The sequence below is a fragment of the Phalangium opilio genome, unplaced genomic scaffold, assembly GCF_054372755.1.
Source record: "Phalangium opilio isolate 3A_F unplaced genomic scaffold, DU_Popi_V2 ptg000078l_1, whole genome shotgun sequence".
NCBI lineage: Eukaryota > Metazoa > Arthropoda > Arachnida > Opiliones > Phalangiidae > Phalangium > Phalangium opilio.
Genome location: NW_028324186.1, coordinates 3,588,546 through 3,604,041, shown reverse-complemented (window position 1 = coordinate 3,604,041; position 15,496 = coordinate 3,588,546). Strand labels below are relative to the sequence as shown.

General features: G+C 36.2%; 2 protein-coding genes and 1 long non-coding RNA gene across 3 annotated transcripts; 1 reads left to right on the top strand and 2 right to left on the bottom strand.

The window, feature by feature from the left end:
• Positions 1-2,555: 2,555 nt before the first annotated feature.
• LOC149655822 (ATP-dependent DNA helicase PIF1-like) lies at positions 2,556-3,065 on the bottom strand. The gene has a single exon (XM_089845046.1). The coding sequence runs from the start codon at positions 3,063-3,065 to the stop codon at positions 2,556-2,558; it is 510 nt and encodes a 169-aa protein (XP_089701172.1).
• A 187-nt stretch (positions 3,066-3,252) lies between these two features.
• LOC149655821 (uncharacterized) lies at positions 3,253-3,924 on the bottom strand. The gene has a single exon (XM_089845045.1). The coding sequence runs from the start codon at positions 3,922-3,924 to the stop codon at positions 3,253-3,255; it is 672 nt and encodes a 223-aa protein (XP_089701171.1).
• A 7,927-nt stretch (positions 3,925-11,851) lies between these two features.
• LOC149655820 (uncharacterized) lies at positions 11,852-14,174 on the top strand. Its single transcript, XR_016370403.1, has 3 exons — positions 11,852-11,993; positions 12,188-12,465; positions 13,639-14,174. It is a non-coding gene; the product is annotated as an uncharacterized LOC149655820 (long non-coding RNA).
• The last annotated feature ends 1,322 nt before the right edge of the window (positions 14,175-15,496 follow it).

Genomic DNA, 15,496 nt, shown 5'->3' with positions numbered 1-15,496 from the left:
TATTTCTTAACAATAATAGACGCCGACTATCGGGGACCCCTAAAAGTGGTCATTGCCAACGTCGGTGACACCGCCTACACTGTTCGGCGTGGCGATAGAGTCGCCCAATTGATAGTTACGCCGGTTATATTGCTAAGACCGGTGGAAGCGGCGGTAAATATTTTCAAGTTTTTTAATTTGGGTTTTTAAGTTGTTTCTAGAGTCTGACCCCTACGTCACGCGGCAGTGGGGGGTTTGGCTCAACTGGTGTTTAGTCTTTTTAAATGGTGGTGGGGTTATTTTTTTGTGTAAATATTTGTTATTTTATATTTTATTGTATATATTGTATGTTATTAAAATTTTTTATTCGTATATTTGTTATTCTTTTCAGACTTATAATAATAGGCTTATTTTCTAACTCCGCCTTAATTAACCTATCCAATGAAATTATCTCTTTACTTACTCGCTGCCTAATAAGCCAAGTAGGGACCAATTAAAACTGCCGCCTAACTCGCTAGTATGTTACATATAGCACGTACTAGCTATTTAAATATCATTTGCTATCATAGCTTTCCCAATATGCTGTGCCTCATTTTCTTTTTTGTTTACGGGTTAATAGTCAACGTTTTGTTAACTCTTTACGAAATTGAGCGGCGAAGCAGAAAACAATTGTAAAATAAACCGAAACGTCCCTCCACTGAAAACCCTTCCGAGTCAAATAACGATACGAGGTCAACGTGAAAAATGAACTCATTAAAACATGTTTGTTTATCCCTGCTGGTTGTTGACTATTTTGTAGTATATATTTTGTATTTGTTTATTACGCATATCTGTACCTCTTATAAAGAGTAAATATCTGATGTCTTAAAATCTGTGTTTTATTAACTTTAGGCCTACAGAGAGCTGGTTCGGGCCAGCAGGCAAAGGATGACGTCAAGGTTGAATATAGCTTTTAGTTTTGGTTTAAGTTAAGAAGATGATGTCATGAAACTAACAGGCAGGAGCTCGGGCTAGTCCGGACTTGTCTGAAAAGTTTGGTTTGAGTTTGGAGGATGAGGGCTTGGCAGCCATCTTGGGGTGGCGGCCATCTTGGATCTCTACATATCTAGGTAGTCCCTACTACTGACAATAAGGGTTTCACGCAATAAATCATCCCGCTCCCCGATTTCAAAATTCAAAGAAATCGAGGGAAATTTTTAAGAAGCAAAAGCAAGTAAATACCGACGTTATATATAGAATGGTGTTTATTATTAGAATTTACGTGTATTTCTCCTCAAATCGAGAAGAATTTTAAAAGAACGTCCGAGCGGGCGAGAGTTCTAGAAGCGCGTTTTGGAAATGTTTTAGTTTCTTCTTAGCTACAAGGTATCGATGGGACTAATACTTTTACCTGAGTAGCAGTGGTAGTAGTAGTAGTATTAGTAATTTAGTAACGGGCGTTGGTGATATTTAGTTCTCTTTGCCAAGCAGTCATTGAAAAATTATTCCCTCTGACCGGTATATTATAGGATATTTTATTAGAAGTATATTAATTGTAGTAGGGATAGCGAGAGTACGTAAACGATGTGGCTTAATTATTGGCTAGACCATCTTGATTACTTAAAACTAGACGCGCCAACAAACTGTCATGAATAGAAGTAGCGTAAAACCTAGGCCCAAGGGTTGGGATTTATTTGTAGCATGAATCGAAGCAGACTACGTATTTTGTAATTTCAAAACAGCTGGAAATTAGCTTTCTTATAATCTTTAAAAGGAAAGACACTATAAACACTATATTACATAGACAAACTAAAATACAACTTAAGCCTTGGCCGTAAAGAACGTCGAAAAGCTTACTTTAAATGATATAAAAACTTCTATTAACTGTAATTATTTACCTGAATTACTTTTCTAGACGAAAATTCGACCTGATAACGACGTATTTCTTATTAAGGTGGCTACAGTTATTTAGAAAATACATATAAAGGTGCTCAAGCTCGGATGAAATACCTATTAATTTGTTAGCGTCCACTGCTAAGAAATTAGGAAAATCAGCAAGAAAGACAACATTTGCCATATGTCAACGTAACTTGTTAGCACCCACAAACCTAGGCCCTCTAGTTGTCAACGAGAACGAAATGTAGAATTAGGTTTAAGCGTGCTATAAGGTTAGGCTGACTTCTGACCCAAAAGTAATTTTTTGACGTACTATGTTAATTAGTTAAATTACAAAAATTAGAATTCATTAATTAAAAATCGAAACAGGTAAGTTTCCCATTTAATAAATGCTTGTTAATTTAGAAGTATTCCGAAAACTAACTTCGCTATACTTTTTCCGTATGGCCTATGACAATTTCGTTAAAAAAACGAAAAAATTTTAATGCTTTTTCTATGGGACGCTAACCCTAAAAACTGTGAATTATCCTTTAATATTACGGAATGGTGTCATGTCTAATCTTTTTATTTGGTCTTTCTTTTGCCGTTTCATCAGGTCGCTCTCCTTCACCTTCTAAAATACTCTTCGACGTCGGCCTTTTTGTACCTCTCTTTGCTTCCGATCCCACAATTTCTATAAGCGGTAGATCAGGTCTGTGTTTTTAACGCAGCCTGTTATACTCCACGATGGCCCGTCCTTCTGCTATAATTTTATTCGGGTCTAATTGCAAGAGATGTAGACCGGCCAATGAAGTTACTCGCGATAAAGCAACGTATGCCATGCCGGTTCCAAATAAACTTGATCCCAAATCCATTATTGCGCATTTTAAACTCATTCCCTGGCTTTTGTGAATAGTAATGGCGTATGCCAAGATTACGGGGAACTGCGTTCGTTTCACGTATAAATTGGTCATTAGCAAGAACTTGACGCTCATTTTCTCGACTAGAAAGTCGGGCTTATTTTTGTCGTCGTTTGGTTCCCGATCTACTCTGATCCGGATACCAATGATGTTACCAGGCTCGTTCTTTTGGAATCCCGTTATAACGGCCATGGTGCCGTAAATAACACCTTCTTCGAAATATATGTTTCTCCTAACCATTATTCGAGATCCAACGCATAGATACAGCTTGCTCTCAAGACCTCCGGTTCTAGACGGCTCATTGTCTAACATTTTGAGTCTCCTGACAATGTTTTTGGTAATTTTTTGTCGTAATCAACGAGTTTGTCTTCGCATTCAACGCATTCAACTTTTTGTCGGCTTTCTTCGAGCATTTTTATGTTCAATTTATCGCACATGGCCAATTTCGGCATCAAACAGATGGGTTGAAATCCTTCTTTAACCAGCTTAACGTAAAGATTCATAGCCACCTCAATTTTGTTCCCTCCGGAACTAGTCTACTTTCTAAGGTTGAAACATCATCTTTTGTAACAGTTCCAATTCTAATTCGGTTAAGTAGGTCGCCATAAACTCTGTCGTCGGCCTGACGTACGTTTTGCGTTAGTTCATCGTATTGGAAATACTTCCAAAGATCAGTGCCACCAATGGTATTAAATCTTAGTCTCGCTTCCTGGGAAGTGACTTTTAAAAACGCGGGATTACCCTGTACAGGCGGCAATTGGAAGAAATCTCCAAAAACGAGAATGCAAACGACACCGCCGAAAGGCTTGTTCATTTCCCAAAATTCATTTAACCTCAAATGAACGTAAGTAAGTAAGACCGAAGACACCATAGAGATCTCATCGACTATCAAGAGTTTCAAATTTCCCAGAGTTTGTTTCATAATGGAAATATTTTCAGAATTGAGGGAATGGTATTCTGTGGTACGCCCATGTTCTACTGGCAACATAAGTAATCTATGCAACGTTACGCCGTTGACATTTAGAGCAGCCAAGCCCGTGGGAGCGGCGATCGCGACACTACCGGCATTTTTAAAGTGGCGTCTAACGGCGTTGGTGATCGCGCCACCCGGACAAGACACAAAATGGCAAAAATTTTCATTTTGCCCTCCCTCTTGGGTGAAGTGATCCATGACTTTGATCAGTGTTGAGCATACCTGTCCACCATCGCTTGGGCTCAGCTCAGCTCACGTTATTTTATAGAAATTGACAACGAGCTCACCTCAAGCTCAAAATTGAAACAATGTTTCCTTAGAGCTCAATGTGAGCTCAAGCTCAGTTAGTTTTTATAAATGAGCTCGCCTCGGGCTCGGGTTCATTTCGCATAATTTTGATGGGCTAAGCTCGAGCTCAAGCTCTCTCTAATATCTTTCGTGGGCTCAGCTCGGGCTCAAAATCGATAGAATTTAAGGCTCACCTCGAGCTTGGGCTCATTCAATTTAGTAAGCTCAAGCTCTAGCTTGGTCTCATATTTCCGGAGAATATTTCTTCCAAACAGTGTAGATGTTGAAATAAATAATTTTGCAACTATTTTTACGCGATAAATGCAAAACTACAATACATATTTACTATCCAAATGACTTGCACTACATTTGTATTAAAAAAATTTCAAAACTTCATCTACCCATGAGTTACGCTAGTTTCTGTTGGCACTGAATACGGCGCTGAGCCAAGCTGAGCGCAGTCTCAAAACAGTGAGCGCCCTTTTAAAATGATTGGTCTCATAGTTTTCAGTTGGCCTCGCTCGAGCTCAGGAAAGCCAAAACATTTGTAAGAGAGCTCAGCGCAAGCTCTCGTTAATTTTACAGTTGAACCTGGGCTCAGCTCAAGGCTCACTTTGTTTGTGACGTATTGTGAGCCCGGACTCAAGCTCAGAAAACTTTTTCATAAACTTTCGGGCTCGGCTCGGGCTCGTGACTTTATCAATTACTTCGAAGAGCCTCGCTCAATTCGCGCTCGGGCTCGCTAAATTGAGGTGAGCGCGGACAGCTATGGTGTTGAGTAACGCAACTTAGTCTAGTGTCGTGCCCTCGTAATCAATTTCCATAGCGGCTTCGACATCGTGCATCGCATTTTCCGTTTCAACGACGATTTCTTACCCTTGAAGGGCATTTTCATCGTCATAGCTTTCTGCATCAGAAATAGTTGAAGTCTCTTTAGCTTTTTCGGAGGCTTTGCGCTTATTTTCAACTTCTTTGGAAACCGAAAATTTCTCATGGTATTCTCTCATGGGTTTTAGCGTCGTTAATGAGCTTTTGAAAGCTTCAGCGAAGGTTGCAAATTCGCCCAATAACTCAGTTTCGTTTCGCCATGGTTTGAACAGAATTAGTAGAGCGTGGCAGTACTTTTCTGGTTCCTCTATTGGGACGTGAACGTAATGTTCTATTATGTAGGGCTTAATCCTCTTTCTCATTCCTTCTTTACATGGTGGCAGAACTGTACCAACAAGCGCAGCGTTACCACCAGTTGGTTTTGATTGGATTGCTGTTTCATTATCATCAAAAGCTTGAGCATGTAGTAAATTTATATCTTCATGTACTGTTAGTAAAAGTTTAGAATTTGAGCTTTCTAGAAGGTCTTTATCTAAACTTGTTCCATGAATTGGTATTGAATGTGGTTTCAGTAACATCCTTTTTTCCCTTTAGTAACGATAACATCATCTTGAATAAAATGTTTTGAACAAATAACGGACACTTTGTTCGGTCTCCACTCTTTACCACGATTTGTAGCCAAAATCCACATTTTAATTAGATCATCATTACCTTTACATTGGAGAAAACTTAGCCAAATACCCCAGTCGCCCAATAGGGCACTTTTTGTTAGGGTTTACAGTACCTTTCGGGAATAAATGTAAACTGTAGGAACCGTCTTGGGCTAGATTGTCACTACAACTTGAACATCCAAGAACCACGCATCGTTTATTATATGGCATCGTAAATAGATTCTGAAGAGATGCTTATTACTCGCAAGTCGCAACAGGTAGTTTAGTTTTGAAAATACTCAAACCGACTAAACTTTATATTAAGCTCAAGATTAACGTTACGAATAGAGTTTTAGAAATCATATAGTGAAAATCATTTTTAAAATAACAATCATGCCGAAATTATACTCTTTATGCCTCCTTTACTAAAGTAAAGGAGGTAGTGATTCCTTCTAAGAGATCAGATAAACATATTTTTTTAACACCTTTTCCTCGAGATGTCGCTTTAAACAGAACAAACTTCCTATACCGCCACTTTTAAAATTATGTAGTTGTGATTGTTTGCTGCCATATAAATAAAGAAATATTGTAAACCTGTCTGTTAACTGTTGTTCTTTCAATTATCTTATATTTTTGTTTTAAAACCACTGGAAAAGCTATATTAATGAAGAAAGTAGATTTACCGTATTCCCCGGTTTTATTCGCTGCGTTTAGCTACGTCCACCATAAAAGCGCTTTAGGTTACCGGTTACGTAGAACGATTGCAATCTGGTACTAAACCGAGAACTTGGTAGTGGTTGCTGAACGCACTTAGAATTTTCAAACAAGGAGACGCTACAAAGTAAGCGGATTTATTTTTAAACTTACTACCATAGAATATGATTATAAATGGAAAATTTATTAAAAATTAGGTTTATTTTGTGATTAATTACTTATTTAGCAGCCTTTAGAGCACTTATGGGTTATAATTTCACTTTGAATTTTTTTTTAAAACGTCTTTTTCAAAATATATAGGTTAAGCCTCGGTTAATGAGCGTTGCCTTCTTTCATGGCAGCAGCTAAGGCTCAGGGGTAATAGAAAGCAGGCAGTGCTTGCCGGTTGGCTAATAGTGAAAAAAGTTTTAAAAGTACAGTACAGGCCCGTAATTAAGATAAACGTGTTTTCGATTACTACAAGAAATAATAATTCCACTTCACCCCATTTCTCCGGCCTGATTTTCAATCCCTTTAATATTTTTCACTCTTAAAATCAGCTAGGCCTACAATTAATATGAAAAAAGTCCGTAAGTGAAAGAAAGATTAGTACCATAATAATGAGGGTCTTTATTTCAAATTGTAGTTAAAAAATGGACCAATTTTTCAATATTGGCGAAAACTGCAACGTAACTGTACACATAAATGCTGGAGAACTGGGAGATGGCGTATTAAACGCGATGGCATATTAAACGCCATAGGTGGGGCTCTTGCCCCCAGATGACGCGGTGCTTTTGCCCCAAGAGGACGCGGGGCTGTTGCCCCGAGAGGGCGCGGGGGTTTTGCCCAGAGAGGGCGCGGAGCTTTGGCCCCAAGAGGGGGCCGCATTTTTAGAGGCCGTGGACGCGGTGGAAACGGCCGCAGAGGCCGGGTTAACGGTGGAGGAGGTCGTAGCGGTCGCAACGCCAGGGGCAGGCGTTGTAATAATTGTGGCGCGCAACTGCTGGAGCCGCGTTCGTGGTATAAAACTCATTTACTACTTAAAAGTGAAAATGTACAAAGTTTTATTCAATTTTGGTAAAAGGAGACCAAGGAGGCAAACAAAATTCGATGGCGGGGGTTGGGCCTGTCCCTCCCCAAGGCGCCGGAGTGGTGCCGACCCCGCCTCATGGTGCTGGAGTCCTTGTAATGCGCGACTGGTGGAACCGCGTTCGTGGTATAAAACTCATTTAATACTTAAAAGTGAAAATTTACAAAGTATTATTCAATTTTGGTAGAAGCGGAGTAAGGAGGCCAACAAAATTCGTTATCGGAGGTTGGGCCTGTCCCTCCTCAAGGCGCTGGGGAGGAGACGGCCCAACCTCAAGGCGCTGATCATGAGCGTACCTCGCCAAAACGCGTCGAAGAGGAGGAGGAGGAGGAGGACGACATGTCCATGGAGGAGCTTGATGCTGCAATCTAGTTGTAAGTTGTATGTTCCAAAAAGGGTGGTAGGACCGAACAAAAGTCGGTTAGTTTGCTTTAGACCCAATTTAGAGTCGAAGTTATTCTATGAGATTTTGCTGTCCAGGTCACCTTTTAAAAATGATAATTTTAGATTTTCACAGACGACCCCTTAATAAAAATAAATTAGCATTTATTTAATTCAGTCATAAATGGTGTCAAAAATGTCATAAAGCATCTTCGACTTTAAATGGCCAATAGAGCCAACTGTAGTCTGGGTGTACCACCCTTTTTGGTACACCCTGTATAGCCGGTTTCCTGCTTACTCTTCTGCGCGGTTGCAGTTCTTCAAAAATATTTTGCATGTCATAACAATTGACTAAAGGGCTAGCGTCTATCTCACACAATAAAACTTGCAGCTATTTATATCTGTCATAAAATTGCTTGCTGACTCGCGACATTGACATTAACCCTTTAAGGAATAATTATCACTTGTTGTAACGAGCTAAAATATTTAAAGAATTGGACCCAGGTCCCTTCATCATTATAATTTTAAACCATTTCCTTACAGGATTGAAAAAAAACAAGATTAATCATTTTTTTTCAAGTGTGTTTTTATTAATGTATAATTTTTTTATTATTTATTATATTAATAATATAATTTTTTTTCCTAAATAGTAAATGCATTTTTTTTCCAAAATACATTTTTTTTGCCTAATTACAATATTTTTCTAATTATAAATTTTTTAAATACCAAATTTTTTCTCAAATAATATTTAAATTTTTTTTAATAAAATAGTTATTTCAAAAATTGAGCTGATTTCTTTCCTTGCTTAATCCTTTCGTATCTTAAATGGTAACGTTGAAAGAACTGCGCTAATGTAAACAGCACTGCCATGTTCAAAACTTAATGAACTTTGTTGCAGTTTTTCCGTAGATTTCTGTTGTTGAATTTTTGATACAGTGAGAACTTTCTTGCAGTTTTTCCGTAGATATCTGTTGTTGAATTTTTGATACGGTGAAACACCATCGTTGCGTTGATTTTAGCTTATAAAATTAGTCTCAATAAATAATATTATTTCCGACAAGTTGCATTCAATTTTTATCATATTCTGTGCTAAATTTCAGTAACATAAAGAGCATCTTTAAAATATGTTAATTAAATGATGTGATTCTTTAGTTTGGCTTGACTACTAGTAATTAAATTAAGTACCTAAACAATTCATAGCAATTTAGACGAATTAACAAACGGCAATGTGGAGTGTGGAACTAGCAAACAACGTAATCCTCTGTATCCCCTGAGGTAACGTTGGTAAAATTTAGCGCTCATGTAAACTTGGAAATTATTTGACTAATTAAATTACATAACGGCCCTGTTAAGTGAATCGGTTACAAACTAACAACACTGTTACTTATATTTATGAATTAAACAATCCACTGTTGATAACAAATAGTTCATAAATTCATAACGTAACATCACATACTAACTGGATCAATAGGATAAAAAATTTTTTAACGAATGATGTGGTCTTCTACAACGGCTGAGTTTCAGGAATTATATCACACGCCTTCACAATTAGTAGCGTTTTAGTGAGATTAACAAATAATTAAACCATGTATACCTCATATGTAAATGTTGAACCAACTGCGCTTATGCAAAGCAGCAAACACCACTCTTTTACTGCCGCAAGGAAAACACACATTTTGTCACCTTTCCAGTAGTATTTTGAAGTTCTCGAAAGTTTCACAGGGTGAAAAGAACTATCTTTATTTCAACGTCTTAATAAATAATGAAACTGTTTATACCTGTCCTCAAATGAGAATGTTGAATTAACTGTGCTAACGTAAAAACCACTCTTTTAACTGCCGTAGGGAAAACACATTGAAAATTTTGTTATCTTTCCTGTAATATTTTGAAGTTCAATTCTTCACAGGGTGGAAACACTACTGTTTATTTCTAAACCATAATTATTTGGATAGATATCCCATTTTTTAGCCACATCGTATATATACGATGAGGCTATTAGTTTGTCCCGCGAGCCTGTGGTGGTGGTGGTCGTCGTCATGGTAGTAGTTTTTCGCGATTTGGAATGTGGTCAGAGTTACCCAATGAAATGGTTATGTCAGAGCTAACCGAAGAAATGGTTATTTTATGCCTTTGGCAGTATAAAAATTTTTGGTTCGTCATTGAAGGGAGGGAGAGTGAACGTGAGAGAATTGTGGTGAGGTGATATTTTTCGTTCGTGTATTTTAAAAGGATGGGGATTATAATAGCATGTTTAAGCATTGCATTTAATTGTACAGGTAAGGTTAAGCTTTGTGAATTGTCGTTTACGTTTCCTCGATATATTTAAAGCTAGAGAGAGGGAGGATTTTAGTATTGCCTTAATTTAATTGGAAGGTTTAAAACTCCCTTTAAAATTCCGGTCACCCGTCGACAATAAGGGTTTCACGCAATAAATCATCCCGCTCCCCGATTTCAAAATTCAAAGAAATCGAGGGAAATTTTTAAGAAGCAAAAGCAAGTAAATACCGACGTTTTGGTGTTTATTATTAGAATTTACGTGTATTTCTCCTCAAATCGAGAAGAATTTTAAAAGAAAGTCCGAGCGGGCGAGAGTTCTTGAAGCGCGCTTTGGAAATGTTTTAGTTTCTTCTTAGCTACAAGGTATCGATGGGACTAATACTTTTACCTGAGTAGTAGTGGTAGTGGTAGTAGTAGTAGTATTAGTAATTTAGTAACGGGCGTTGGTGATATTTAATTCTCTTTGCCAAGCAGTCATTGAAAAATTATTCCCTCTGACCGGTATATTAGGGGATATTTTATTAGAAGTATATTAATTGTAGTAGGGATAGCGAGAGTACGTAAACGATGTGGCTTAATTATTGGCTAGACCATCTTGATTACTTAAAACTAGACGCGCCAACAAACTGTCATGAATAGAAGTAGCGTAAAACCTAGGCCCAAGGGTTGGGATTTATTTGTAGCATGAATCGAAGCAGACTACGTATTTTGTAATTTCAAAACAGAGCTGGAAATTAGCTTTCTTATAATCTTTAAAAGGAAAGACACTATATTACATAGACAAACTAAAATACAACTTAAGCCTTGGCCGTAAAGAACGTCGAAAAGCTTACTTTAAATGATATAAAAACTTCTATTAACTGTAATTATTTACCTGAATTACTTTTCTAGACGAAAATTCGACCTGATAACGACGTATTTCTTATTAAGGTGGCTACAGTTATTTAGAAAATACATATAAAGGTGCTCAAGCTCGGATGAAATACCTAAGTAATTTGTTAGCGTCCACTGCTAAGAAATTAGGAAAATCAGCAAGAAAGCCAACATTTGCCATATGTCAACGTAACTTGTTAGCACCCACAAACCTAGGCCCTTCTAGTTGTCAACGAGAACGAAATGTAGAATTAGGTTTAAGCGTGCTATAAGGTTAGGCTGACTTCTGACCCAAAAGTAATTTTTTGACGTACTATGTTAATTAGTTAAATTACAAAAATTAGAATTCATTAATTAAAAATCGAAACAGGTAAGTTTCCCATTTAATAAATGCTTGTTAATTTAGAAGTATTCCGAAAACTAACTTCGCTATATTTTTCCCGTATGGCCTATGACAATTTCGTTAAAAAAACGAAAAAAATTTAATGCTTTTTCTATGGGACGCTAACCCTAAAAACTGTGAATTATCCTTTAATATTACGGAATGGTGTCATGTCTAATCTTTTTATTTGGTCTTTCTTTTGCCGTTTCATCAGGTCGCTCTCCTTCACCTTCTAAAATACTCTTCGACGTCGGCCTTTTTGTACCTCTCTTTGCTTCCGATCCCACAATTCTACAGGGCCGGTAGGCCCTTGTAGATATGACATGACATTCTTCCGTAATGTTAAAGGAAAATTCACAGTTTTTAGGGTTAGCGTCCCATAGAAAAAGGATTAAAAAATTTTCGTTTTTTTGAGGAAATTGTCATAGGCCATACGGAAAAAGTATAGCGAAGTTAGTTTTCGGAATACTTCTAAATTAATTATAGACTAATAGCACCCCATGTTATTTCCCCATAGAGCTTAATACAGTCGAAGGCAGAGGGCTGCCATTACCCTATTTTAGTTACTCTTTAAAGATTATTAAAAAGGCTGATTTCCAGCACTCATTTGTTTTGGAATCCTTTGTATAGTCTGCTCAATTTTATGCTAGAAACATAGCCTAACTGGGTTAACACTAGGCTGTTTATGCTGTATTTACCGTGTGCGCTTCCAATAAATGGCATACCTATTCAAATTATTAACGTGTTGAAATAAAGATAATGCTTTTCACCCTGTGAAAAGATCGAAAACTTCAAAATACTACTGGTAAGATGACAAAAAGTTTAATATGTTTTCCCTACTGCAGAGTCGTGATGTTTACGTTAGCGCAGCTTAACTATTTGTTACCAACAGTGTATTTTGTTAATTCATAAATATAAGTAACAGTGGTGCTGATTAATCCAGGAGGACAGTGTCGTTATGTAATTTAATCAGTGCAATAATTTCCATGTTTACATCAGCGCAGATTTTTCCAACGTAACCACGTCAGCAACGGAGGGTTACGTTGTTGGCTATCTCCACAGTTCACATTTATTTGTCTAAATTGCTATGAATTGTTTAGGTATTTAATTTAATTACGGTTATTGAAGCCAAAGTTGCTAAACTATAGAATCACATCATTCATTAACATATGTTATAGATGATCTTTATGTTACCGCAAATTTAGCACGTGGTATGATAAAAATTTAACACATTGTGTTGGCAAGAATGAAAAACTCTTCTAAACTTTACAATTAAGGTGATTTGAAACTCATTTTATAAGCTAAATCAACACTGCCAAACCTCAATCCTTCATTAATTTCAACTTAATTATGTATAATTAACGTGAATTTAAACATGAAATATACATATTTGGATGAGAACTCGAGTAACTTTGAAATAAAATACTTAATTAAGATTAAAACTGCACAAGCTGTTAGTATAGCCCCATATCTCATACTTAGTTAATTTAAATTATCTTTAAAGTACATTAATAGGCGCGAAATTCGAAAGTTTAAGGTAAAATAAGAGTCAAAACCCAATGAAAATTGCAATTAAGGTTAAGTATATATTGAAAGTCATTTATAACCTAAATGTACACTGCCGAAACACAATCCTACGTTAATTTTAAATCAATTAAATATAATTAACGTGAAATTAAACCAAAAATATTCTTTTTTGGATTAAAAGCTCAAATAACTTTTAAATAAACTGTTTAATTAAGATTAAAACTACCCAAGCCGTTGGTAAATCCCAATGTTTTCTATTTCACACATCAGTTAACTTCAACTATGTTTAAAGTACATTAATTGGCGCGAAATTCAAAAGTTTAGGGTAAAATATTGACTGTGGAAAAAATGTTAAACTGCACAAAACGTGCCAATTAGGGTAAAAAATTCCAATAAATTACACTTTTAAGCTTAATCGACTCTCCCGAACTGCGCTCAAATTAAGATTAAAACAACACAAGTTTTTCGCACAGCCACAGATGTTTCCTATTTCACTTTCGAATTAAATTTATTCATCATTAAAATACATCAAAAGCGCATTCATATTTTAGAGTAATTGCAATTAAAGTTAATATTTCATTGAAACTTGTATTATAAACTAAATCCACACTAGATAAACCGTTAAATTAAACTTAATCAAGTATAATTAATGTGAAATTAACCCAAAACACGAATGTTTTTGTAAATTCATGGATACCTTATAATTAAACTAACAAATTATAATTAAAACTACACTTATCTTTCACTCAGCCTCCATTTTCCCGTTTAATTCTTACACTTAAAAAATTTAAAATCATTTTTCCCATATTGAAAAGAGAGCCATTGAAAAGGCGCGAAATTTAAATGTTTTTTGGGGGGAGGGGGCGGGGGTACAGTTTGTGTGCCTTTTTAACAGGAGTATTGTTACAAATGTAACACTACAGACCTTGTATTTCTAATGGAACCGGCAATACCGCAACGCTGAGCCGAAAAACCAGGATGGTAATTGTTTGGACCTATCGGGTGAGGACATTGGAGCACCAAAAACATACCGCGGTGTCACTTGTTGAACGTTAAAGCGACCTTCATCACTTTAAATCCCATGACCTGCTCAATCTGGCAATCTTTGAAAACTCAACTTTGAGGTACTTCCGGTCCCTTTTCATATACAGGGTCTTCAGTGTAGGAGCTAAGTAGTAGAATTACAGTAGTTAGTCTCGTTTCCTAGCAAAATGCCAACCTATTCCAACCAGGACAAATTGGACAGGATGTTTATTTTGGGTGAAGGTCGCAGTAACGTTCAACTAAAGGCAGTGCTTTATGCCGAACGGTTTCCACACCGACAACATCCGGTGCGAAGCACCTTTTCCGACATTGGCGAGCACCTTCGTGATTTCAGTAGTGCAAGATCGTGAACGTAGAAGAGACTGTATAGTCTGTAATGAGGATATAGATTTTGACATCGTAGCACGTTTTGAAGCCAATTCATGCTAATATAGTTTATTTAAAAATTATTTCAGTTTTTATCCAGAAAAATGTATATTTTTGGTTCAATTTCACGTTAATTATACTTAATTAAGTTGAAATTAACGTAGGATTCTGTTTCGGCAGGGTCCATTTAGGTCAATAAAATGAGTTTCAACAAATAATTAACCATAATTGCATTTTTGTGGAGTTTTTGATTCTTATTTTACCCTAAAGTTAAGAATTTTGCACCTTAATGTACTGTAAAGATAATTCAAATTAATTTAAGAGTGAAATAGAAAACCTTTGGCTTTACCAACGGCTTGGGTAGTTTTAATCTTATTTAAATAGTTTATTTAAAAGTTATTTCCGTTTTTATCCAGAAAAATGTATATTTTTGGTTTAATTTCACTTTAATTATACTTAATTAAGTTCAAATTAAAGCTGGATTGTGTTTCGACAGTGTTCATTTAGGTTGTAAAAAGAGTTTGAATAAATAATTGACCTTTATTGTAATGTTTAGAGGAGTTTTTGATTATTTCAACACATTGCGTTCAATTTTTATCATACCCTTGCTAAATTTGCGGTAGCGGAAAGAACATCTATGAAATAAGTTAATGAATGATGCTATTCTATAGTTTGGCTTTTATGTCAGTAATTACATCAAATGCGTAAATAATTCATAGCAATTTAATAAACAAAGGGCAATGTGGACTGTGGAAATAGCGTGTAACCGATTGGCGAACAGCGTAACTCTGACTCCCACGTGGTTACGTTGGAAAATTCTCCGCTGATGTAAACATGAAAATTATTTCACTAATAAAATTACATAACGACACTGTCCTCCTGTATTAACCAGCACCACTGTTTCTTCTATTTATGGATTAAACAATCCACTGTTGGTAACAAATAGTTTAAAAAATGATTACGTAACATCATTAGGATTAAAAATTGTTTTAACGAATGATGATGCGTTGGTTGAGTTTCAGGACACACACCTTCAAATTAGTAGAATTTTAGTGAGATTAACAAATAATGAAACCGTGTATACCTCATATGGGAATGTTCAATTAAATAAACACCACTCGTTGAAAACACATTAAACTTTTTGTCATCATTCCAGTAGTATTTTGAAGTTTTCTAACTTTTGACAAGGTGAAAACACTCTATTTTAAGAATCAACACGTAAAGAAATTGAATAGATATATCATTTTTACTTCAAATTGGAAGGGCCCCGTAAATCCGGTAAAATCTAGGATATGTTTCTAGCAGGAAACGAAGCAGACGACAGACAACAGAATTCCAAAAAAGGAGCTGGAAATTTGCTTTTTTATTTTT

Coding starts and splice junctions, on each gene's coding strand:
- LOC149655822 (XM_089845046.1), bottom strand. CDS start 3,065: ATGTTAGACAATGAGCCGTCTAGAACCGGAGGTCTTGAGAGCAAGCTG.
- LOC149655821 (XM_089845045.1), bottom strand. CDS start 3,924: ATGGATCACTTCACCCAAGAGGGAGGGCAAAATGAAAATTTTTGCCAT.